A 26,529-nucleotide genomic window follows, 5' to 3' on the forward strand; every position below is an offset into this window, starting at 1 on the left:
GAGGGGAAATGAGAGCATAGGAAACGAAAGGAGGATAAATGAGAAGAGAGGAAACAAAAGGAGAGGAAACGACAGGAGAGGAGAAGAAAGGTGAGAAGAGGGTTGAGGTGAGGAAAGGAAACAAGGAGAGGACAGGAAAGGAGAGGAGAGGAAACAAGATTGTTGGAAAGGGGAACAAAAAGAAAGGAAAGGACACTATAGATGAGGAAAGGAGAGGAAAGGAGAGGAGAAGAGAGGTGAGTACGACGGCTTATCCAGATCTAGAGGAGATGATCGGGGGACCTGGATGTTTAGTCTGGCTCTCACTGTTTGCATTGTCTGGTTTGGTTGCTGTTGTTGACTCAAGCTTATGTCACTGTTTTATCTGGTGGAAAGTGGTCTGTTGCTCTGAATCTGTCTGAATCGTTTCACTTCGCCCGTTTTAGGCATTTCCAGGATGTCATACTGGGTAGCTCTCCAGCTTACTATCAGAATGAAGCTTTATGTTTATTCCAGCAGCATTAAATTTCAGTGATAATTCTCCCTGCTCGAGCCTAAATCAATATTCCTTCTGTAGTTTGTTTTCTGGAATCAGACACAACTTGGCACATGAGGGAGGATGAGTGTTGGGTATGGCACATATGGGCTGTGGTGTTCATTCTTAGCACTGTAGATCCTGCGCTGTTGATTGTGTCCAGTGTTGACTCTGGAGAAGCGCTGCTTGTTGATTCGCTTGTGTACATCTGCTGTCAGGGCCCCCAGTGGTGGTCTGCTAAACGGGAAGAGCCTGCCTGGCAGAGCAGGGTTGTTTGTCTGCTTCCAAACATATTGATCTCCTACAGAAGAGAAAACATTAGCGATAGCGTCTGCACAGGCTGGGCTGGAGGTGGGTAAATAGCTTTGTCAGGTCTGGCGAGCTTTCTCTGCCTTGTAGGAAATGAATAGCAGGTGTATTTGCTGAGGGTTTGCAGGAGGGAATTTCCTGCCAGGCTGACAAGGCAGTCAGAACTATGGGATGTCACAGCAGATCCTCACCCCTTTTTTCTGGTCATTAATGCATGTGTGTAAGTGTTTTTTTCAGAGGGAGGGCTTTATCTGCATATCCCTGCAACTACATCCATAAATGACCTGTGCATTTTTACTGCTGGTCAAAAAAATGAAATTTTTTATGATTATTTCAAAAGATTCAAATCTATTTTCATGTTTTGCAAATTTGGTATTAATAAACATTCCATTTATAGGCTTAATTTCAATTATGGGCAAAAATCCCAGGACTACATTTTGTCTTTACATTACTTCCATTTAAACGTCAGCACACAAACACACACACAAGACAGAAAGAGAGAGAAAGAGAAGGAGTCCAGGATATGAATATTTAACAGTAGCCTCTTGCAGCGCAGAGCCTGCCAGTCATTGTCAAATAGGACTTAATCTTTTCAATTTCTGGGTGCAAATATTCACACTGGCCACTGTTTGTTGCCCAGATTAATAAGGCTCTCTGCCCATAATCCTCTGCTGCTAATTCAAGTGGCCGCCGGTGCGGTTAGCCAGGGGAGGACAGGATGCTGAGAACACATACGTAGCCGAGATTATTTCCGCCCCCCTCTCTATCCCCTTTTTTCTGCCCAGCCTTCCCGCTTTGTTGTGCTGAGTCCCGTCCAATTCACCCGCAGATCCTCTTCGTCTGCACACAGCTGACCAGCGGAGGAGGTTGTAAAAATGTGCAAAAATACAAACACAACTAATAATTTGATTAGGATCATCCAATGATTTCTATCATGTTTATTTCCATGTTGCTGTAAGAATTATGCAATCATCATTTTGTCAATGTAACCAACGGTAATCCAGCTGGTGTTTAGCCCAGTCAGCCTTAAAGGGCAGAGTAAACCCATTTCTAAATCATTTCGACAAATATCTCCAGTAATGGAAAACTTACTGGATTCTCTTCTCAATTATAGTATGTTCATTGAAAAGACACAACATTGAATAATTTGGCATTCAGTTGAAGGGAGCAACCTCTGAATAGCTGTTTTTGGTCAGAGATTTTTTTTGTGTGTGTCTGAGTCTTTATTAATAAATTAGAAAAATGTGTTCTTTCAGCTGTCTTGTCTATTTGAACTATGAATAAACTATTTGTGTATCATGAACAAGTTCATAATTTATAGCAATTAGGGAACACTTTGGGGGAAATTGCTCTTTACACTATAATAGCTTGTCCAGTCAAAGTGGGTTTTTTAAAATTTCATCACTACCACTCTGGCACTACCGACAGTGCTGTACTAAACGTCACTACCTTAACGTCAATGCTAATGTTGCTAACAGTGTATTGCTACATTTCACACATCACCATGGCTAAACGATAGAATAGGTTGTTTGCCAATGACAACATTATGACAACTGGAGAGTACACATGTACTGGACCGGTCCTTGTTACGGTAACAATAAATACATGGTTGTGAAACAATCACAGTTTGGTTATATTTAGGCAGGAAAAGTTCAAGTTTTGGGTTAAAATAAGTAAGATATACGTTAATAAGTCATGTGATGCAACTTAACTTACGTATGTTACTTTTCATAAGTCACGTAACGTAAAATAAAGAAATTCAGCATTGATTTTTGGTTTCACACAGGATGCAGCCCCCACTCTACGCGGATTATGTCGCTCTTTATAGCGTATCACGTGACTTACTTCTTTCATAGTTACTACAGCCACTAGAGGTTGCTGTCTAACAGTAAACGTAAACATGGGTCGTAACAAAACCAAGACAAACCTGGTTTCTGCGTCTGCATGTTGATATTTTATTGTACTGTTCTGCAAATTCGTTAGTTTTTCGTCCATCTTTCAAATCATGCTGTGGTCAGCAGCGATGTGACTATGTGGTCAGTGCCGATTGGGTCAAAATTTCTTAAACAATTGTCAAAAAGTCATATTTGGCTCTCAATTATGTAATCATGTTTTTTGACTTTATAGAGCAGAGCACAATGATGAAAATTCATTTTACATGATTTTCCCTTGACAAATACCAAAGTACCCAAGGCAACAACTCAAGCAATTTCTTGCCATGAGATATAACACAGTGTTACTGTCCTTCATTGTGGTTCATACAGCACATGTCTGTCAGTTGCTGATCCCCCCACGGGCAGTCCAGATAGCTGGCTGACCCTCCTGATCCTTCCTCAAGGTGGCTGAGAAGAGGTCAAAGGTCAACGTCACACACACTTCTCACTCATACTACCTCGGAGGTGTAAAACATTCTCCCAGTCAGCTGCTTCCACCCCTGTATTTCCTCTTGGTTTTTCTTCCCAGGGAATTATGCCATCCCTCTCTCCTCTCCTCTCCTCTCCTCTCCTCTCCTCTCCTCTCTTGGTTGCTAACTAAGCTCTTTAACTAAAAGCACCTTCAGTCCATTGCTTGGTCCATTAGTGCTGCCAGATGGGGAAGGCTGGGTCCTGGCGGCTGTGTATGACCCTACTCTGATTAATAGAGTAGGTGAGGGCAAAGGTGCAATGCACACCCCCATTCATTACCTCATTAGGATGGCCCACAGTGAAAGGTGATCTCCCTCATTATATCTCAATGACAGGGGCTGAACTCAACACAGTGTGAGCCATCCAGTCAGGCTTTTACTCTCCACAACTACCTAGATCCCATCCACCTGTCTTTTTACACTGTTCAACGTAAAGTCACACCACTTTACCCAGTAGTTGACTGCAGGAGGGAAATTCAGCCTGATGAGCATGCACGGCGACTTGTGACTCCTGCTGAATAATGCTCCAATTACATCATCAAGTCTCTGTGTGTATCTACATGTGTTTGTGCTCTGAATCATGTGCGATTTAGCACTCATCGGGTGAAAGGTGAGTCTGGTTGTTTGAATTAGTCCTTTATTCCTGGTAATTGAGAAGGTTATATTTGTGAGTTGAGATTCCTGCCATGTTTGTTTTCCTTGATGATAGCTTCCCATTCTGCGTGTCCTTGTAAGAACACATTTCTATATTCAGAGCGCAGATTCCTGTCAAGTAAATGTGATTCAAATCATAGTATTTCCATGTGCATGTTTCAAAATCAGTTCCTTTAATACATGAGGAATTTGAAAGAGAAAAGCAGAAAGTGTTACAGAACAAAAGTTTTTTTTTTGTGGCTACAAAACAGGAACAGGAAATTTGGAAGCTCAAAATACCAAAAAATTACCAAGAAACATAATGTCAAATACTCTTCATATATACAGCAGAACGGTTTCTTTAAGCACAGGTGTATGAATTCTAAAAATCATGGTGATTTTACAGATTGGCTTTTGTTGTTAATTCTGTTTTGTTGTTTTATAGGACACAGGTTGCATTATTCAATATTCTTCTTATTGTCAAAATATCTTGTGAACATACCAAAACCAACAATGTGTTATTCTACAAAGCATTGTGTTTGTAGCCAAAGCCTAGTATACCTATTCCTTCATAGTTTTTCAAAAACCATTAATTCAAACATTGATTCAAACACCAGATTTTTTTCCAGCTAGTATACAGTACAGATAGCTAGCGGACTGTGAGGCGATATTTGCTGAATTTGACAAAAAGATGTGTATAGAATTAGATTTGCATACCCCACCTTTAATCTGCAGCTGAAAATAGTCCTCAAAAAAAATTATTTTTACTCCTGTTTGAGTTGACTGAAAACTATAGAGCCCTGTTTTTTTAGGATATGAAAGAGCCCTATAAAAAAAATATGTATATATATATATATATATATATATATATATATATATATATATATATATATACACATATATATATATACAGTACAACCTCTTTTTAAAGATTTACATCTTGAGTAGGAATGAACAGGCGTGCCATAGACAGAAAAGTTGGAAAATACTGAGAGGGGTCAGGATGCTTCAAACAAAGTACTTGTCAGATTGTCACACAGTCTCTGAAACTTCCTCCCCTTCACACCTTTACCAATGTCGCAATCTCACAAGCACGGCCACTTTAATCAAATCAGGTGCGGAGGTGAGAAAGTAGGCACAGAAGGATTTGAACTCTTCTGTCAAGCTCTCTCTTTTGATTCTTCACACAACTTCTGTAACTTTTCATGTGTACAACCGAGTGCAACACCATGAATGCAATCCAAGAGAGACTGTCAAAAAGTCTGCTCTGTTATCCCCATATGTACGATTCATTGCCTGAAGACTACAAAGGCCGCAAAAGCAGTTGTTGTGGAGAAATCAACCACCTTCAAGTGTGACCATTTGGAGCAAATATGAAGACGTGGATGTGGTCAGATGCCATGTTGTAAGAACTAATTCTTTAAAGCATACCCCTAATTCAATTTGTTAATGAGAAAAAAACAGAATCATGCCAGTTTTGTTGTTTAAAACGGGCCTATGTGACCTCTAACAGATGCCTCTTTGGCCACTAGTGACAATATTCTGATGACGGTAAATTGTAAAGCATCAAACTGACTCAGTAATGTCAGTTATACAGCAATACCATCTTTAGTTTGCTAATGTTTGCTTACAACAATACCAAGTAGAGCTGTAGCTGCAAATAAACTAAATATGTATTGCGTATTTTTTTTATCTCCATGAGTAAGAATGTGTTATTTTTTCTTTCAAAAGCCGTATACATGCTGTAACATTGTATAATTAGATTTATTCATTTATTTAAGCAACAACAGAGAGAGATGCATCTAAAAATGTCCCAAAAGACACTCGTGTATGCATTGGTGCATGCATGTGTGCATGCTGATATGCATATAGGTGCATACATGCTGTAATGTAACAGAGCCTTGAATATTTATATATTTGTGAGTGTAGAGTTGGCTGCCTCCACTGGGACAGAGGTGTTGGTGGGCTGAGCAGGAGGAGACGGGAGCAGGGAAAGATAGAGGGGAAAGAGAGAGTCCCTCAGGCGTGTCCGGGCTCTGATGGCTCCCCTGACAACCTCCTCTGTAATGGTCTCCCTCTTTCTCTGAGTGCTGTGAAATTGCAGGCCGGCGCTCTACAGCTGAGGACTCAGAGGAGACAAACGGCCTTTTAATTCAGAGCGCAGAGAGGTGACGGAGAGGGAGGCCCTAAGGGAGGGCTACCAATCAGACATCCATCATACTAACCTCTCCCTTGGGACTCGCCCTGCCAAAGAGGGGCCCTGGAGGTGGTCGTGAGCGTGCATGTGTGTGAGGGTGTGTGCGTGTCTTTAGGGTTGGGGTGACACCGCATGCCTGGAATGGCGGCTGCAGGGGAGGGAGGAGGAGAGGGGTGGAACCGGTCTGCTCAGGTGTCCGGCCTGTCACTGTGCAGAGTGAAGGGGAGTGGAGCAGAGAAGGTGGGGGATGAATTTCGGGTGTGGGGGTTGATATTTTGTTCTCCAGGTCTCACATTTTCTAGACATTTTTTTAAGATTTATATTCCCATCCATGCCCTCCCCCCCGCCCCTTTATGGCTTCATTTCAGCTCACAGTGCACAGCAACTACCACAAATTACTGAGCTACTTCACCAGTAAGATTTATTTTTGCTTGTTTTTAAAAAGTATTTTCTGAAATTCAGGTATTGCAAAAGCTCCCCTTTCTTTCTGTCATTCTTAAATTCCAAACATTCTATAGGAGCTCATGCTGAAGGGACACCGAGAGTTCAGGGTTTGTGGAAATTGCAAGCCGTGTTTAAAATTCTGCTTTTACTCCCTGTGCATTACAAACTAAAAAGGATCGAGAGAGAACTGCGCAGCTTCTATTTCATGAAGGCCTCGTGGCAAAGAAAAGGGACCAATGCTTACTTCAGATGTTGGTCCTTGAAAAATATGTGTTGTGATGGTCTGTAAGCACATGTAAACAGCTGTGTTGAACAAAACTTCAATCCTCCAAAATAAATAGATAAATGCATTTTTAAAAAAGTGTTTTTCAAACAATTAATAAAATGGTTAATCAAAATGATTCTTGTATGATTTGGTATCTTTTATGAAGCCTCTTCTGTATCTTGTTCTGGGCTCGAAGGCTTTCTGATGCTTATTTCATGCACTGAATAACATTAACAGCATTCCAGCCTTCAGCGCTCCAACCTGCGAAGGTTTCTCTAAAATATTTTATGAAGATATTAAAAGAGACAGGATTTTTTTTTTTTACCACTGAGATTTGAACATGTTGAAACTTCAAATTACTTCCAGAGTGAAGGTATTTCGGCTTTGCTTTGAGACTTTACAAAATTCTAATGATTTCTAATTTTTTATGGAGAAATGCTGTAGTGTTGATAGAATTACTCTGGGTCTGTGTTTTGCCATTAGTTAAGTGACAGATATGACTGCTCCTTGTATGAGGGTGAAATAAGCATGAAAAAAAAGAATGCATGCACAAAACCCTGTTCTTTAATAAAACTGTTTTCAATACATTTCGTGTTATTACTTCTGTATCTCTGAGACTATTTTATAAAATACAATGATATTGTCTAGTCAGTGTTTATAATATGTGATGAGCTCATGTGTCATGTTTTGCTCCACCTGAGAAACTGTCTCCTTATGAAAAATCTAAAAGGGTTAAATTAGACCCAGGTAACCCATCTTTAGGGACATCTGCAGACTGGCATGCATATTTAAAAAGGTTGTTGGAAAGTGAAGTCCTTGAAGCAAAGTGTTTTGGAAAAGTGAAAAATCAAAAATCTTCTTGGGCTATAGGAGGATATAATGCCATGTCATGTTATCCCTAGTTTAACCAGTTTAACATGCAAATGGTTATATAGATAGATATATGTGATCATGTAATGGAGGGCATAGGATTCCCATTGAAAAGTGAAATGCCTGTTGCTGTCCTTGGTGCTTCCTGGCTTCAGTACTGTGGACAGCTCCCTCATTTCTCTCCACAGGTGAGGGTCTTGCTCTTTGGGTGCTGCTCAGTGTGCACAAGCAGAGCAAAGCAAACAGGGCTTTTTTATTCTTTTGCACAATGTGATGTGGCTACATTCAAACAGGTGATTGGACGCATTTGCCTCACATGCTCTTTTTCCCACCATGGGCTTTTTGTCTGCCCTCCTGAACCCCCCTTCCCTCCCCCCTTTTGTCTGTCCCTCGTTTTACAGGCTAAAGGCTGATGTGTTAGGAGCTCGGATAATTGGGGAAACTCATTCAGCCTTGTCTCCTACAAAGGCCGGAAATACACAGGTTAAACCACTGCTACCTGGAGGAAAAATCCACACTGGGTAGCTTGCGCGTAATTGTGATAGGAAAACACTAATTATACCGTTAGTGCGACAGCTGAGAAGTGAAGACTTCTTGTAATGGCCAAAAGGCAATTAGTTTGGAAGATCATGGAGAAGAAATAAAGAAAAAGAAAGGGAAGTTGGCGGTTTGATACCAGGCGTCTCCTGTCAACGTGCCTTTGACAAGAACACTTTGACTTTTGTGCTTTGATGTTGACCAAGCAAATTAGCCATATGTATGTGTATAGACAAGTTAGACAAAAACATCTGCCAAGTTAATGTACAGTTAAAAAAATGTGATGTATTTAAATTCAGATCTCTTTTTTCTAACCAATTTAAATTGGCCTATCGATAATAACAATCGAAAAATTACATTTGATTCTGTATCTTGTTCATATAGATAGATAGATAGGTCTAGAAAAATGACAGTTAAAATGCTTCTATTCAGCCTAATGCTTCCTCTCTTAAAACTAACAGCCCTGTTGTTTATCTGTTCCTCTCTAAATGTTGTCTTGAAGGGCCTATAATCGTGTAAAATGAGTCAAAATTCACACCTAATGTCATTCAAATGATTCATCATTAACGTGGAAAGAAAAATGCTTAAACAAGTCTCACCCATCCACTTACACGAATTAGCGTATTGTATGTTTGCTTAACCGCAACTAACAAAACCAGGCTGTTGGTAAATATTGAAATTCCCTTCGATTGGTGGCCACTCTGTTAAAGCACCGGGTGACCAGGCTCTCCCTATTGATGAGCTCCAGCTAATCCATCGCATTTCCCTGTAAATAGCTTTCTGCATGAGAAAAGGCCCGCGGCCCCTCCTCCTCACCCTGCGCAGCCACAGTGTAATGCAGGAGCGTTTTGTCACAGGGCCATTATAAGGTTGTGTAGCATTAGCCCTTGTTCGGCTACTCCCACTCCCATTGCATCTATTCACATTCATTCCAGTGGCAGCGCCGTGCCATTTAAAGATTCCCTCCCTTGATTGTTGTACAGGTATTTCCTAACCTTCGCCGTTTTTGTGGACTTTCAAGTTTAAGGTCCGATCAAAATGTTGCAGGGAGGTGCAGGGTTGGTGTCAAACCAGGAGCGGATGTTTTTTCCACTATAAAGTCAGAGATGCCTCCATGACACCATGAAACCTTCCACATGCAAGCTGGCCTCTAAAAGCTCCACTAAACACCCAACATCCACGGCCCTGATCCAGGTTTGCTCGGAGGCTACAGCTATGAGCGTGTAACCATAACAACTGTGTTCTGATTGGCTCTCCTGGCACGGGAATTAACAGGGGCGGCATCCAATCTGAGCTCAGGATGCGCGCCGCGCTGGAAAAACCTCGTGATAACCCAGGCACAGTGATGCGAAAGTGGCGACGTGAGGTGAGCCCGAAGGAAATGACTGGACCCAAAACAAAGCATGTGCGAGGGATAAAATACCAGAAATAAACACGTCTGAGTAATGATGTTTTAACAGTGTGCTCGTGAAAAAAACAGCTCCGGTTTGTCCATTATGCAGTCCATCAGCTGGCGCGGATGAAATCTCCCTTCCTCTCCTCTGGATTGTGGATTGTGACAAGTGCCAGGACAGCAACCAAACAGGACCAGGACTATAACAAATCCGGGGAACTGTCACTCCGTTGCTTTTGAACAAGAGGCTTCTCAAGATTTCGCCTGACAGCAAACCTCCCGGAGCCAAGACGTTGTTCCGCGTAGACCCGGGTTGCCCCAGTCCGAGCAGCGCAGTCCGTGTGGGAAGGTCGGCACTCGGCGTTCTGCAGGCCGGAGACATGATGGTCCACTGTGCCGGGTGCGAACGGCCCATCCTGGACCGGTTCCTCCTCAACGTCCTGGACAGAGCCTGGCACGCCAAGTGCGTCCAGTGCTGTGAGTGCAACTGCAACCTGACCGAGAAGTGCTTCTCCAGGGACGGAAAGCTCTATTGCAAAATTGACTTTTTCAGGTAACAGAGAGTCTGGATTCAGAGTTCTTTAAAACTGTGCTCTGCAGTCTTCACAACAAAATGCGCCAGAATACCACTTTAGGTCAATATGTCTATGGATGCAGTAGCCTACAAAAATGTGTAGAAAAAAATAGATAGGCTATAATAACAATAATAATGCGGCCCTCAAAGTCTAGCCGACATATTAAGTCATAGGTTAAAACAGTTTATTAACGCGTGCCTGGAAAAAAACAAAGTTATAGTAATAAAAGTAAAATTACACCTGATAACTCATTTGTGCTAAAATGTAGGATTATAATTACTTTGTAAGATAAAATATTAGTCACATTATAGAGTTTTTTAAGGGCCTCTCCAATAAAAGAACATCTAATCATTGTATTTCACTGTGTAGCCACGTGTATTCTGTGCTTAGCATTTTTATCTATTTTCCAGATCCAGACAACACTTTTTCAAACACCCATTAGGCTATTAACCGGTTCACAATCCCTAAAAAGTGTTTCAGGTAATTGAGTGATAAGTGAAGCCCTTGTTTGTCCCGTCGCACTCTCTTAGCATCATTTTCATTTGTATGTGTCAGTTATTTTCTCCCAAATTGTCTAATGACATGTAAGACGCATTAGCCTTTGTCGGGACGGGCTGTTATTGGCCTCGCACGGCCTTGGCCATCATATTACCGCAGGCCCCATCAAGCGGTGGATTTAAATGGCCAGCCATTAGCCAGGCGAAACAGTAATCACCCTAATATGTCCATTTGTTGTGTAAGTAGAGCTGTGCCCTTTCGCTGGGGGAGGCTTGGCCATGCATGTGAAAGAGGGACAGTGAAGCGATACCAGTGCAAATGGAGAGACAAGCCTACATTAGTGTTAAAACAATGCTCCACAAAAGGAGTGCTTGCTTTCACCCAAAGGCTTAAGCACCCCCTCCGAGAGGCTGGCTGAAAACCCAGGTACAGTAGGCCCAATGTGAACCTCAACCATCTGCTAAAACTCTAGTAAAGGCATCCTTGCAGATAGCATATATCCATCAGATATATTTCCTTTCACCTCTTTTCATGGTGAAAATGACACAAAACAGTCACCGCCTCTTTTTCTGCTCACACTGCCTCATCCAAAAATCAGGAGGGGAATTCTGCTGAATTTATTTTTGGCTATTTGTGTATCAAATTGATGAGTCTTCCCACCCAGTATTTAAGCGGGTGAATATGGATTAAGAGAAGATTTTCACGCTAAGATGCTCCCACTCTGCGTAATCCTATAATATATCCTTGGCTACAATGCGTTGATTGTCACTAATACGTTTTGCGTGGGGTTATTGTCGGAGCACCTCCATCAAAATAATGAGCAGGCGGGTTTCCTGGCTCCAATTTTTTTAAAAGCAAAGCCAGACTTGGGCTTTATTTATTTGCTTTTTTATTAATGATCCGCGCGCCACTATTAATACTCTCAGTCAGTTGTATAGACAGACACAGACAGGCTTTGTTTATTGTGAATAATTGTTTACTAATCACTTAGGTTAATACTTGACCGAAATAATAAATAAGAATACTTAAATAAATATATATATCCTATTTATAGAATTAAACAGGTTTTTACTGGAATGGTGAAAAAAGAAGCATTGCATTATTGTTGTTATTTTTTTTAGTAGTAGCAGTGTTATTGTTATTGTTTTGCGATGGTATTTGTCGGTGCATTATTAGCTTGGAAGTAAGAGTAGCGTATTTTTAGCATTATTATAATTTGACTTTTATTAATATTGTTCCAAATATATGTATTAGTGCTCCAATTATTTTATCCAACTAAAATATAATGGTAGGCCTATTAACAATCTCTTTTATTGTCACTGATATGCATATAGGCTGTTTTAGATATAGCCGAAATGCCGAGTTAAAGGTTTTATTGTTATCATTGTGTGTGCTTTGATCTTCACATTCATTTGTCCTTTTTTACAGGCGGTTTGGCACAAAATGCGCGGGATGTCTGCAAGGAATCTCGCCGAGCGACTTGGTCCGCAAAGCCCGCAGCAAGGTGTTTCATCTGAACTGCTTTACCTGCATGGTGTGTAACAAGCAGCTTTCCACGGGAGAGGAACTCTATGTGATAGACGAAAACAAGTTTGTGTGCAAAGAAGATTATTTGACCTCCGGGGCCATTAAGGAAGTCAATTTGAACTCAGGTAATCGACACTATAATACAATACGCCGTGTTATGCGTGTTTTTGCCTGTTATTCCGTCACTAAAAGCAACAGAAAATGTCATATTTGTGACAATGTTGTATGTTTACTATGGCTGACGTGCAGATAAATATTATATTATGCATCTGATAAAGAAAATGGCAACCGGCCTATCAGGGGGACAATAGACACGAGTGGCGCCTTTAAATGAACTCCAAGATTCTGTTTTTGTTGTACATTTCCACTAGTCCATGGAGAGCGTTTCGCAACAACCTTGTCAGATGAATGGTTTCAATATTTACCTCCACAGGACAATGGCTTTCTGTTATTGTACGCCACGATCCACTGGGGATGAGTATGTTAGTCTGGTCGTGTGTGCTGCTCCTCTTTCCACTGTCTATTCATCCTTATAGAAAGCACACGAGAACAGAAATCCCACTCCACACCCGGTGTACTGACAGTGCCATGCACTCTCCTGTTCTACACGTTCACATTTTGTTGTGATCTCCTACGTAAATATCTTATTTTACATGTTTATCCTAGGCCTTTAATTATAAATATTATGCTTACAGTTTATTTTGTACTATTTTTATGACAGGAATACTTTGAGTACAAATCTGCAAATAACAAATACATTTAAAAGAAATGTATAAAATGCAACATACAAATTTGCTTGAAAAACAAGAGCAAAAATTTAATCCAAGTGCCTTTTTTGACACATTACAGTTAAATATAAGACATGTTTTGGAGACATATTTTCCAGTGTAGTTTGTGTTGCCGCTGTGCATCTCAAGGCCTAATTAAAGCACCACCACCACACATCCTCCTCCTCCTGCCTGACATTTCGGATCGTGACCTTCCTCTTGTTGGTTTTCCCTCCCGTTCCCCAGTGTCGTCGTGTACGGATAGGAGTTTATCGCCGGATCTGCAGGACCCAATACAGGACGACATAAAAGAGACGGACAATTCAACGTCCTCAGATAAGGAAACGAACAATATTGAGAATGAGGAGCAGAACTCGGGGACCAAAAGGCGGGGACCCCGGACCACCATCAAGGCCAAGCAGCTGGAAACGTTAAAGGCCGCGTTTGTCGCCACGCCGAAACCAACCAGGCATATCCGAGAACAGCTGGCCCAGGAAACGGGACTAAACATGCGAGTCATCCAGGTAAGATCAGCTGTCTTTTGTTTCTTGTGTTAGTGGAGTGGATGAGGGAGGATCTGCCGAGACAAAGACAAATTAGAGAGAAATGACAGATTATAAATCAGTGAAATTACTTCTTAATTTTATGCAGAGGCAAAGAGATTATTATAATTTTATGGATACATGTCAAAACATGGTGCGCTATATTAGCAGAATATGTTCAAATGTAAATTGTCCACCATGCATTCTGATGTGATTTTTTGTTTTTTTGTTTTATTTGTGATTTTCTTCCCTCAAATGACAATGATAGAAAAATACATATAATACACAATTATAATACATGACAGTTTGCATTTTAATTTGGATATTATCCTGTATAAAAAACTATAGTTTAAAAGCAAAACATACATCATAACCAGAATCAGTTTTATTGATGTGTACCTACATAGAAGGAATTTGAATCCAGAGTTTAAGTTGCTCTTACAATCACAACAATTTACAGAAAACATGCATTCAGCAACAAGGGGAAAAAAACTGAACAAAGAAATGTAAAAATAAACAAACTATTATATACAATCAAATAGATAAATATATATCAAAAGCAACAATGACCAACAACATACAATAGTTTTATATTCCCACCTAACAATGAATCCCATATTGCAGAAATACTGTGTTATTAGATTATTATAATTTAAAACATTTTTTGGAAACATTCACCTGGAAATCAACTCTTACACTGCTTGACAATTAAATTTAATGGGTTACTTTTTTAAATGTTTAAATGGAATGGTGCTCACCCCACTATTAAAAGAAATTCCAGGAATAATTTAATTCCTATTTGCCTCCAATTTCCACATTTCCAGATCCATACCTCTAGGCGTTCATTTATGCTCTGAAATTAAGATCTAGTAATCCAATTTATGGATGCATGGATATAATAAAAACTAGCTTTTTTTAAAGAATACAATTTATTTTGTGCAGAGAGCGGTTTCTTTCAGTAATCAAATGTGTTGTACAGCCATGAAATTAGTGAGAAGCTAGTCTTGTTTTTGCCAAAAGCAAGAGGAACCCCACATACAAACATGTTTTTGCAGTCTAACACAAGCATACACTGTTTTGGATCTCTCTCTGTCTGTCTCCAACGCACACACACACACACACACACACACACACACACACAGACACAAACACACACACACACTCGGTGTCTGGGTGCAGACTGTGTCAGGATGATTAGCACCATCTCTGCCAACTGTGATGTGGCTTTTTGTGCACTCACTGTAATTATCGCTGATTTCACAGATTTACATACCACCCTTCCCTTTCCCACCTCTCTGCTCTTACTCACTTACAGCCTGTTCACATTGCTTATTAGAGCAGGCTAGGGCTTCTCCACCGCCTCATCTATATCATATACTTCATATACTGCAGCCTGCTGTGTGTGTGTGTGAGAGCTGCACCAACGGAGCTCAATCAGTCAATAAATCAATCAGTCAATCAATCAGGCAGTCGGGCAGTCCATCCCTCCATCTGTGATCCCCACCCCTGTGTTTTGCTTGGAGCCAAAATGGAGGCTCTGTTTTGTCATCTTCCTCCTCGTTCATTGCTTGTTAAATACCATTGCTCTAAACACGGGGAGCCCTGTGAGCCACGCTGCTTCTCCAGCATGTGTATGTAATCCCTAAGCAACGCTCTCTCGAGGGGAGCGAGAGCATTTCCATAAAAATGTACCCTACAGTTAGACGATTGTTCTCAATAAGCAGGTGTCGCCTTCGCCGCTGGAGCACATAGAACAGAGCCTAAGTGGTTTTAGGTGTTTTTGTGTGTGTGTTTTTGTTAATCTGCAGCACAGTGGGATTCTGCCTCTGGTGTAGCCTAGCTAGGGTGAACATACATCATTATGCAGCAGTGATGCAAAGGCAAAACAAGATGTGTTATGTGCTTAAAATGCAGACATTCTTCCATATGGTGTGTAGTTTTCCAATTTTTAAACCCTCCTTTGTTCCTCTTCAAAGAGTAGTTTATTTAACGTTAGTGATAAGCCATTTTATTCTCTGATTTATAGCTTCGACTGTTTATTTTAACAGGTTGTGTATTTGGCTGCATTTATATTGCTTATTCATCTTAATTTTATAAAAAGAAAATGTGTTCAAGACTAAAAAGTGTAGCTGAAAGTGTTTTTTCTGGTTCCAGTTTATAAGTGTCTTTATATTCTGCCAGAGATAAGACGCTTAATTTAAAATGGCACATCTTTATACTTTTCCTCATTTCTGACTTGGTCTTTGATACTTTGTGCTTTCCAGAGATATATTGTAACATTTCTATTAAAAGTAAAAGCCCTTTCCCACCAGAATTACAGACACAAAATGCCTCTGGTATTACTAGATTAATCATACCTCTGTGATTCTGATAATACAATGAAGCATTTACATCTTGTATTTGGTTGGTTTTGACTTTGAGCCATTTTAATGCTGACATCCAAGAATGGAAACCTCAATTAATACAAATGAAAAAAGGCCACAGCTAATGGTTGTACAGTGAATGCAGTTCAAAGTGGTTACAGAGGTGTCAGAGAATTTGTACAGTTATAAGGCAGTAGCAAATCTGTCAGTTTGTAGTTTTTGAATAAGAGCGCTTTAAATGAATTTTCCACCCCTTAAATCTGTCAAAAAGAAATCAAACTTGACTTAAAAAAAACACTTGTTCAAGTCCCGTTTGAATTATGGTTCCCACGCGAACTCTGTAACAGGGAGCATGAAATTGAATGGAGCGGTGAAAATACCTAAAATTATGTTGATGCATATTCATTTGTAGGTGCTTCATACATTTTTGTGCACGATGCAACGATGACATCCGGAAGAAAAGGCTGCAGTTTAAGCTAAAACCCTTTTAACATGATGAGATCAGGTGATAACTCTAAGCCCGTCTCTCTGGTTCGATGCAGGTCTGGTTCCAGAACAGAAGATCCAAAGAGCGACGAATGAAGCAGCTGAGTGCCCTGGGCGCCCGGCGGCACGCCTTCTTCCGGGGCCCGAGGAGGATGAGGCCCCTTGGAGGCAGGCTGGAGGATCCAGACATTTTGGGACCTGGGGCCTACGGTTACTACGGCGGTAAGAAATAGCTTGTGACAATACATGCAGGGACAACAAATACACATTTAGTGCACATGATGTGTCCTCTATCTTTAAATATACTGTATCCCCATGACTGTCGGTTCTTCACTTCTCACAATAATAATCTCAAATATAAGGCACTACTACAAAAACATGATATTGTGTAACTTACTTGCAACCTTCAGCAAGGCTGATAATCACAGTATCGAGCTGCAAGACGATTACATAAAGCTTGTTCTTTATCTGTTGTACACTACAGATTTACTGTAACCGCAGTGGAGTTTCTATGGACAATGAGGTCACATAATTTTTAATCTATTCAAAATTTGCTCAGAGATACAACACATGATGCATTCTTAATTTAACTACAACCTCGGGGCGCTGTTCAGTCAGTGCATATGTTCAGAGAGTTTCACCTCTAGTTGGAAACTCATCAAAACACAAAAGTCTAGTTTGGTTCATCTCAGTGCTCACAGAGGAATGTATGTAAACATTATGAAGGCTCAAAATAGGCATAAAACCTGCTTACCTGTTGCATACTACCTTTTTTTAGGGGAACAGATGTTTTCCAGTCAGACACTGTACAAACACAGCTGGCTGGCAGTCATTTAAGCTCAAAAGACAATTTATATTGATTTGTTTACTCTCTTTCAGAATGGAGAACTTCAAAAATGGCAAGTGTAAACTCTAAAAAATAAAGGCCAACACCACTATTTGTGAGATTTGATTCCTCCGCCTTTCTGTAATAGAAAGGTGTAACCCTTCCAGTGTCTCCTTTTTAATCAAGATGAAGCCGTGCCATATAACCTTTCACAGGTTATAGCATTTGATAAAAAAAACGCGCTCAATTCATGAGTGTCATTCTCTTTCTGAGAAGTTGCTAATTTCCTCCTTAAAAATAAAGCTGCCATGACTTCAACAAATTGTTATAGTTAAAAATAAGACCTTTATTTCTCAAGGAAAATGTAACACATTCGAGTAGATTCTACAAGAGTAGTTCAAGAAAAAAGCATTTCAACAATGAAAAGCGAATGTATGAAGTTTGAAAAGATAAGTATTCTGAAGATGATTTTAACTCTACATAATGAAAGACTTACATACAGCTTCATTATCTTTCACCTGGTTGAGATCGTGTGAAAACATGTAAGGTGTATGTGGTGTTGCACTCATTCACTGACCAGGACACTGCAAATGGAAAAAAAACCAACGTTTGTAGCACTGACCTGGAATAAAGCAAGCCTTTAAAAATCAATGGAACATTTATTTCACATAAAATTTCATGTTTGATTATTGCAAATATTTGTAGCTATCAATTGTGAAAGTTTCTTTCCAACGAATGCTGGAGATGAGGTGCACCTAGTTTTTGTTTTCCACACATGAATTGCTAATAAAAATGATCATCTATTTTCTCTACACAGTAGTTTTCTTTTATAATCACGTGTGCTAGAAGGCAATTTGATCTCCAGTCAGCGTGGAAAACTTCAAATCAATATTCTTTCAGAAAAAAACACAGACCTCTTAAGTATATCAGCAGCTAGTTTTTCATGTACAGTCTGAGAGCTGTGGTTTCTGTACAGCTCCTGCACATGTACCTGAAGGGCCCAGGCATTGCATACAGCATACAATAAACTGAGCCGTCAAGGCTACAACGCAGGGAGTGGGAGGGAAAATAGAGGACAAAACCATCATGCCTTGCTCTCATCTCTCTTGCTTTCTTTGCGCACTGCTTTTCACACCCTTTTGTGCACAGCAGCAGCAGGCCAGTCTGCTCGCCTTTATCTGAACTCGCCGCTTCCTTATATTCCTCTGCTGCTGCGTGGAGGGAGGAATGCCTGTGTGTGGTACGGCGCGTCTGCATGCGTGAGTGTAATTATAGTTTGCAGAGCCAATGCTCCCCCTACCTCCATAGACATCTCACACGCGCACACACATACACACGCATGCACACACATGCACACGCATTGTTCACCACATAGTCCACAATACAAGCTTGTTGCTTATCCTCAAGGTCGGCCGATCGAGCAGGGGCCTGTTTGTGAGATCAAATAATTAGCGTGTTTGTGAAAGTCATGTCATCTGTTATTGTTTCTCTTGATAATTTCCAAATGCCACGTGCAACAGCACATAAATGCAGCTGTTATAATTAGGCAACATATTTCTTGATATCTAACCTGTTGGTTCCGGATTCTGCCTGTTTAGACTGAAATAGGAGTGAGAAGAGGTGGGAGCGGGGAAATGCTAGCATCTGGGGCAAGGGAATAAAGTCTGTCATTGATCTCAGTTCATGGTGGTGTTGAAACAGAATGGATTTAATACATTTAGGGAATTTGGAGCTGAGGGGGATGTAAAGTTTGAAGAAGACTATGGAAGAGGTGAGAAGCAGAAGGCAGGTGGAGGTTTGTAATAGTTAATGGATGCAAACAGTGTGTGAAGTAATTGGCTACACATAGAATGGATGAATACTTTCTGTTTTGGCAGTATTTTTTTCCGACAACACATAAAAATACAGCTTTAGGAAATAGCATGTCAAACGAATATGCAAAAATCAGTTATCCCAAACTTTTGCCATATCAGCACTACATCACAAGTTTGATTCTCAGCTGAGTCAATGACCCGTGCTTTGAGACTGTGGCTGTGTTGAAAGGATCACTGTGCAGTCAGATTGAATGTTTAGTATAGCCTGGTTTGGAGATCATTTCTATGTTTAAGATTATAGGAATATTTGGACATTTTAAAGTAAAGATGCTTATTCACTTTCTTTTCAAAGACTTAAATGATAAGATCTATACTACTTGTATAAAAAAGTCCATTGAAAATGAAGCTACAGCTAGAAGCCGGTAAAGCTTAGCATTCAACCAAGCCCGGAAACAGGAGGAAACAGCGAGCCTGCCTCTTTACAAATGAAATATAGCTTGGCTTGTAACTTTCTAGAGTTTTGTCTTTACATAAGGAGGCTACAGGAAGTCCCTGATAACCCCCAGTAAAATTACAATTTGTCATTTTAATGCGTCTGCTAAGATAGCTGGGGGTTTTATATAGCTTCATATTTAACACATAAAACACTTTCATCTGACTTTGGGCAAGAAAAACTAACTATTCCATCAGTGCAACTCTTACAGGTTCCGTTAACGCTCCACTCCAAAGTGACAAATATGTACCACATGCATAAAAGACTGCTCTGGGTACAAGAGAAGCTTAGTTTGTGATTGGTTATGTCCAAATTTGTACATGACAGATGTCAAGGTTGGACTCATGTGTGCACAGCTTGGAAACAATAACCCAATTTACAAAACTAACGAAGAAAATTCCCTACCTGTCTTGTTATCTATAGGTAGTTTTGGTTTTATTTGTCCAGATATTGAGAGATATTTGTTTCTGCCATTTCTGTCTGCACTCCAATGCGATGAATTGAATTGAATTTTTGGTGCTTGGCAAAAAAATTCAAACAGCTTCTTACTCCAGATCCAGAGAACATCCTGTAAGCAGTTTTCATTGGAACTAACAGTATTTACCAGTATTTATTTATGCCACAGGAGACTGTACTGTATAAGGCATAGTCTGTTTAGTCTTATTTAACGTACAGTAACTTTGTTTTTATTTACTGTAAGAACGGTACTTTCTTGTCTGACACTTGTTTATGCTACTTTGTACACTTATCTATCTCTGCTCTTGTCTTTGCTGTTGCAAACCGCAATTTCCCCACTGTGGGACAAATAAAGGTTTTCTTATCTTATCTTAACTACTGAAGAAATAGACCCTATGAAAACTAATGAAGAAAATGTCCTACCTGTTGTCTGGATATTAATTATCCAGAGAACAGGTACCTTGTTTGTGTAGATACATTTTATGTTGTAATTAAAATCCATTTTTTAAAATGCTGTTAGCACCAGAAACAAAATCCCATTTACTTTCTTTGCTTTGGGGTGCAGGCAGAAATCATAGAGACAAATATCTTAAAACCTGGGCAAATAAATACAAAAGTAGCAGCATGGCTAAATAGCAGCAAAGCTAAGTGACGAAATCTGCTATCTGTTTTTCTGAATCCCAGTTGTAATGGACAACATTCAAAATACATTTTGGATCTCAGTAATGTTAAATATAAGGTATAAATTTGAATATACATGGAGACATCAAAACATCAGTTGGGGACCCAATTTGTATGAAACCTCTCGGAGGCATAAACATGTCAGTCAGTGTTAGAAGTTAGAGAATATTTGTAAATCCGACTGTGTGCTGGAGATTTTCTGTGAAAGCAAGGTGTTTGAGCTGTATTCTGTCATTAATATGCCAGCTTGCGCTGCAGCGCTTTGAAGTGAGTGACATGAGAGAGTTGAAACAATTTAGACAAGAAAGACACCAGTGACAAATCAAGCTTTACTCAAATATTCCTGAGAAAGGGAGTTTTAAACCTGAAGTTGGAGTTACAATAGCCAGATTCTTTGGGAATCTGGGTAACATTTTGTGTGGGTGTTTGTGTTCCCCAGAGCACCTAATCCTTCTGACTTTGGCGATCCCCTGAATTTTCCTGTCGTGCCACCATAAGGTTGACACGTGGTTTTTAGTGAACGTGAATGTGCCATAGAGGGTTGTAATAATTTAAAGGCTCTTGATGCTGTTTGGTGTTTATGTGTGGATATTTTCATGAAATCATTGAATTAAGACCTTAATAGAGATCTTTTTAATGACAAACAGGCATGATGTGTTTTGATGTGAGAGAACTATTTTAGACCAATTTCAAAACTGCCTTTTATTGCAAAGATTCTGGAAAGAATTGTGTCCAAACAGCTGCTCACTGTACTGGAAAATAACAAATTATTTGAAAAGTATGACCTTTTAATGTCTGCTGATGAAGGCATGTGCTCAGTCCTGGTACTCCTGGACCTTAGCGCTGCTTTTGACACCATTGATCATCAACATCATGTTAGACAGACTGAGGCACTGGGTGGGGATCTCTGGTACTGCCCTAGAATGGTTTTCATCCTACCTGTCAAAAAGGAGGTTTTGCATGTCTGTAAACAACTATGTCTCTTCGTTCTGTCCAGTTAAATATGGTGTGCCTCAGGGGTCGGTCTTAGGTCCCATTTTGTTTTCCTTGTATCTGCTTCCCCTTGGACATATTATCCATAAACACGATATTTCTTTTTATATTTATGCTGATGACACACAAATGTACTTGCCCATCAGATCCACAGACCCTGGAATGCTGAGTTCACTTACCGACTGCCTTTGTGAAGTTAAAATATGGATGTCAAGTAATTTCCTCCAGCTGAACTCAGAGAAAACAGAAATCCTGGTCATTGGGTCCCAGCAGATGGCAAATCAAATACTGCCATCTGCTGGTTCCCTATTAAATCACATTAAGCCTGTTGCAAAGAACCTTCATGTCTGGATTGATAATAATTTAAATTTCAAGCAGCACACCACAAAGCTTGTTCAATCATGTTTTTATCAACTTAGAAATATAGCAAAAATTCGATCTATGTTAACTTTTAAGGACACTGAGACCATTTTACACGCCTTCATCTCATCACCCCTGGATTATTGCAACAGCCTTTTTACTTGTTTAACCCAAAAATCCACTGATCGACTCCAGACTGTCCAGAACTCAGCTGCCAGGCTTTTAACCAGAACAAAGAAATATGACCACATTACTCCTATTTTAGCTTCATTACACTGGCTCCCAGTATGTTTTAGAATTGACTTTAAAATGTTATTGATCACTTTTAAAGCTCTTCATGGCCTCTCGCCTTGTTATATTTCTGACCTTTTAGTCCCATACGCACCAGCACGTACCTTGAGATCCTCAGGTAGAGGTCTGTTGTCTGTTCCAGAGTCTCGACTGAAAACTAAAGGGGACAGAGCGTTTGCTGTCAGGGCCCCGAGGCTCTGGAACAGCCTGCCTGAGGAAATCAGGTCGGCTGAGTCAGTGAACTCTTTTAAATCCCTTCTTAAAACATACTTTTATAGGAGAGCCTTTCCCGATCTTATTTGACTTTATTTTATCCCTTTTATTTTATTGTATTTTACTTATTTTTTATGTGTATTTTGGTCTTTTCAATGTTTTCTTGCTTGTATTGTTGTCTTTTGGGTGTTGTATTGTTGTCTTTGCACTTGTTGAAGCACTTTGTAACTTGTTTTTGAAAAGTGCTCTACAAATAAAGATTATTATTATATTATTATTTTCATCTCTGCAAAGATGAAAACACAGTGGGAAAAACCTGTCTCTACCAAGACTAATTTGACTTATGTGGAAAGCTTTTGATGATCCAACATTGTAATTGTGGATAAAAACACAGCAGCAACACGATCTCAAGGTGAAACCATGAGCTAACAAGGTGCTAGTTAACGCAGCATGAACAGGACACCACTGTGGAGAAAAATGCAATTAAAGGGGAGAAATTCAGGTGTCCAGAGAGGCAACAATGCCTGATTTAAAGCAAAAAAAAAGCAAAAGTTCTACACATTGTCTGGTTCCAGCTTCTGAGCTGCTTTACTTTGGTTTATATTCTTAAATGTTAGACGGACTGTTGGTCAGACAAAACATGCAATGTAAAGATGTCACATTGGCCTTTTGTAAATTGTGATGGGCCTATTGTACTATTGTCTGATGTTTTATAGAACAAACAATTAATGGATTACCCAGGAAAACAATTGCCGGATTCATTGATAATGAAAATAATTGTTAGTTGCAGCCCCAGCTGGATTGCATGCTGGGAAATAACGGAGTGTGGTCTGTGTAGTTCAGGAAATAGCCACAGCCTAGTGAAATAGAGAGAGGGATGTTGCTTGAAGCTGCATCAGACATGAGGGAGGGAGATGCAGCCGCCAGGACCTGGCAGGGCTGCAGGGAGGCTAGAATCTCATTTTGGAGTTTCTCATCCAAATCCAGAACTTTCAGCAGGGGAATCCATCGAGGCGCACGCATCGCTGCGAGCTGAATGAGTGAGGGAGATGAATGCAGTGTGTAAAAGGCGAGAGAACTGAGGTGGAGAGGTGTGGAGTTGTTTATACACTCAAATGAGGCTGTTGGAGACCGGTTGGTTGGAAATTGGACATGATCAATTTCACCACTTAGGCAGAGGTGGAGGTGTGTATGAAACTGCACACTGCTGTGGTGAACTGTGAATATTTGTCATGTGTATTCCAAGTCTTGGGTAGAAAGTCTAACTTCATGTGTTCTCCTGTTTACAGAATACCAAGGTGACTATTATGGACCAGGAAGCAACTATGACTTCTTCCCCCACGGCCCTCCATCCTCGCAGGCTCAGTCTCCAGCTGAGTCCCCCTACATGCTGGGCTCTGGACCGGGACCCATGGAAGGATCAGGCCACCACCCTTCAGACGACCAAAGGTTCACGGACATGATCTCCCACGCGGAAACCCCGAGTCCGGAGCCGGGCTTACCGAGCTCCTTGCAGCCTGTCCCGGGGGAGGCTTACGGGGGTGGACCCAGTCCTCCTTTTTCCTTGGCAAGTAACTCCAGCTACAGCGCTCCTATGTCCCACCAAGGCCAGGAGATGGGAGAAACCACAGCCTGGTAAAGGACGAATCACAGAGACCATTCCTGGGCTGAATGTCAGCCTAGTTAATTCAGGAGATGAACTGAAAAAACCCCACATTGTGGAGTGTAAAGTACAGCTGAAATTTCTATGGAGGACTTTTTAAAATCATGGACTGATTTTCAGGAATCAAGAATGGGGACAGCTTGCAGGAAAAAAAAGTAATGTGTGCTGCCCAGTAGACACTCCAAAGCATATCCCTTCCTGGATTACTGGACTTGAATTATTTAAAAAAAAAAAAAAAAAAATTGCGATTCCACCCAGCAAAAATGCTTCTTGCCTTCCCCTTGATGTTAACGAAGGTATATTTTAATGCTCTAGGAACACATTAGAGAGAAAAGCCAAAGGGGTCATCTTTAGTTATCTTAATTTCTCACCACATTTTTTTTTAAACGTTGTTTTAAAGCAATTTTGTTTTTTCATTCTGTTGCTCTATAACTCTCCCTTTTGCTAAGTTGCCACTCTACCCTCAATAAAAAGACAAAGGACCAGGTTTTAATACATGCTTTAATGTTCATATACAAACATGTATGTGGCAGTCAAGACACAATATATTTAGTCAAAAACGCTGCTTTAAACACTCTCCATTATAAGACAATATGTCAAGGATGCTTCTTGATATAAAATGCACACACACACATACACACAACTCTAGCATTGACTTTTTGTAGCACACATCTCAGCTATAAGTCCCTTAATGTACAAAAAGTGTTCTTCATCATAGCTCAAAAGAAGGATGTCTATACCGTTATTCAAAACACGTACACAATTATACAGATACTCACTCAAGCGCTCGCACACACAACACACACACACACACAAACATCTCACACCCATCCAGCCGGTCCTGATAGTTCTGCTCTGCAGACTGCTTCACCTGACCTTCCTTTTGTTACTGTCCCTTTTAAAAAACATGTTTTAATGGAAATGATTTTCAAAAGAACATTGAACCCATAATGGAGAATCTCCTTCAACAGCTGAGGTCTCCTTCCTCTAAAGAGAGAAAACAAAAGAGGGGGTAGACAACATCTGTGACATTACCACTGTCTGCTCTGAAGCACTCATTGCCATCTAGTGGCCTTAAAACACACAGAATTAAAAATCAGCTCAAAGCAGCAGAGTCCGACTGTGTGTAGATGAACATCTTTGTACAGCAGAGGACAAATTCTTTGTTTTTTCCTAAATAATCCCAGAAGATAATTCTGCAGTTTCAGGGCCAAGCGTCATTATGGCTCCTACTTGAACAGTCAGCTTTTGTGGAACTACACGAAGGGAAACAACATTTTCATCTCTCCTTATAAATCTGCTTCTGAAAGAAGACAACCTAAGTTAGCTGATGTTATTTTATCCCATACAAAACCTTCTAATTCTTAATTTCAGATCCATTCAGTTCTGTATCATCATACACAACATGTCTTACACAAAACACATCAATAACTTGTAATGCTGTTTGTCCTCAATGAGTTAACCTGAAATATTGTTTTAAGATAATTTGCGTTTCCTTTGAACATTGTATAAGATCTAGAGAGAATGTGTCTTATTTCTGACGTATTGAGATATTCTTGGATACAAAAGTGAATGTGTATGTATGTGTGCTTCTGTGTGTGTGACTGAGTGCTTGGGGGTGTGCGTATGCTTGCTCATGTGCGTTCGTGCGTGCGTATGCATTTAAGGGGGGGAGAGGGGCAAGGCTGTATTATTTCTATGTAAATAGCACTGGTAATAAAACCTTCTCTTACAACTTGAAGAACTGGCTTCCTTCTTAAACATCATCACACAGTGTTTCTTCTGTTTTCTTCTCTGTAGTTGTGGGAAGTAAAAAAATCCATTCTATGCTATACTTTCTACTGCATTTTAGAAAAAAATAATTGTTTTCTACCCGACTACATTTATGTGACAGATATAGTCAGCCTATGCTTACTTTACAGATTCACATTTTAAAAACAAAACATAAAATTCTAAAATATGAAGTTGAACAAACTACTAAACAGTAAATAAATTATTAAATTGCTCATTCTCAACTAACATTTAATTGCTGTACTACCCTTTAATAAGGCATGTTTTATATTTCTTATTAAAGTGTTTATGAGTTAAAGAGTTTCTGAGTTTTAACTACAGTTATGACTTTATTGATATTTATTAAATTATTTATTATGGATTCATAGATTCATTATAGATCAATCATTTATATTTTCATGGTCAAATTTTAGTCTTCTGGACTGTAAAAAATAACTTTGGCTAGCGCTTCCTCCTTTGTAAAATCCATTCCACATTCAGTAATAAGCACTTTATTTTACTACTTATATTAAATTTATGTTTTGGCCACTTGGGGGCAGCAAAAAGCAGAAAACACAAGTTTAACGTCTTAGCTTCTAAAGCTGGTCTGACAAATGTGCAAGCAAACAGCTGCCTGTTTATACT

At 40.0% G+C, this 26,529-nt stretch overlaps 1 protein-coding gene across 1 annotated transcript; it reads left to right on the forward strand.

Moving 5' to 3' along the window:
• The first annotated feature begins 9,534 nt into the window (after positions 1 to 9,534).
• On the forward strand, positions 9,535 to 25,861 carry lhx5 (LIM homeobox 5). Its single transcript, XM_038733120.1, has 5 exons — positions 9,535 to 10,119; positions 12,068 to 12,291; positions 13,180 to 13,457; positions 16,381 to 16,546; positions 23,741 to 25,861. The coding sequence occupies exons 1-5, from the start codon at positions 9,947 to 9,949 to the stop codon at positions 24,088 to 24,090; spliced, it is 1,191 nt and encodes a 396-aa protein (XP_038589048.1). The 5' UTR covers positions 9,535 to 9,946; the 3' UTR covers positions 24,091 to 25,861.
• The last annotated feature ends 668 nt before the right edge of the window (positions 25,862 to 26,529 follow it).

The sequence above is a fragment of the Micropterus salmoides genome, unplaced genomic scaffold (assembly GCF_014851395.1).
Source record: "Micropterus salmoides isolate LMB-PRFRI ecotype aquatic unplaced genomic scaffold, ASM1485139v1 Ms_hic_scaffold_20, whole genome shotgun sequence".
Lineage (NCBI taxonomy): Eukaryota > Metazoa > Chordata > Actinopteri > Centrarchiformes > Centrarchidae > Micropterus > Micropterus salmoides.

Coding starts and splice junctions, on each gene's coding strand:
- lhx5 (XM_038733120.1), top strand. CDS start 9,947: ATGATGGTCCACTGTGCCGGGTGCGAACGGCCCATCCTGGACCGGTTC. Junction 12,292..13,179: donor GGAAGTCAATTTGAACTCAG/GTAATCGACACT, acceptor CCCGTTCCCCAG/TGTCGTCGTGTACGGATAGG. Junction 16,547..23,740: donor GGCCTACGGTTACTACGGCG/GTAAGAAATAGC, acceptor TCCTGTTTACAG/AATACCAAGGTGACTATTAT.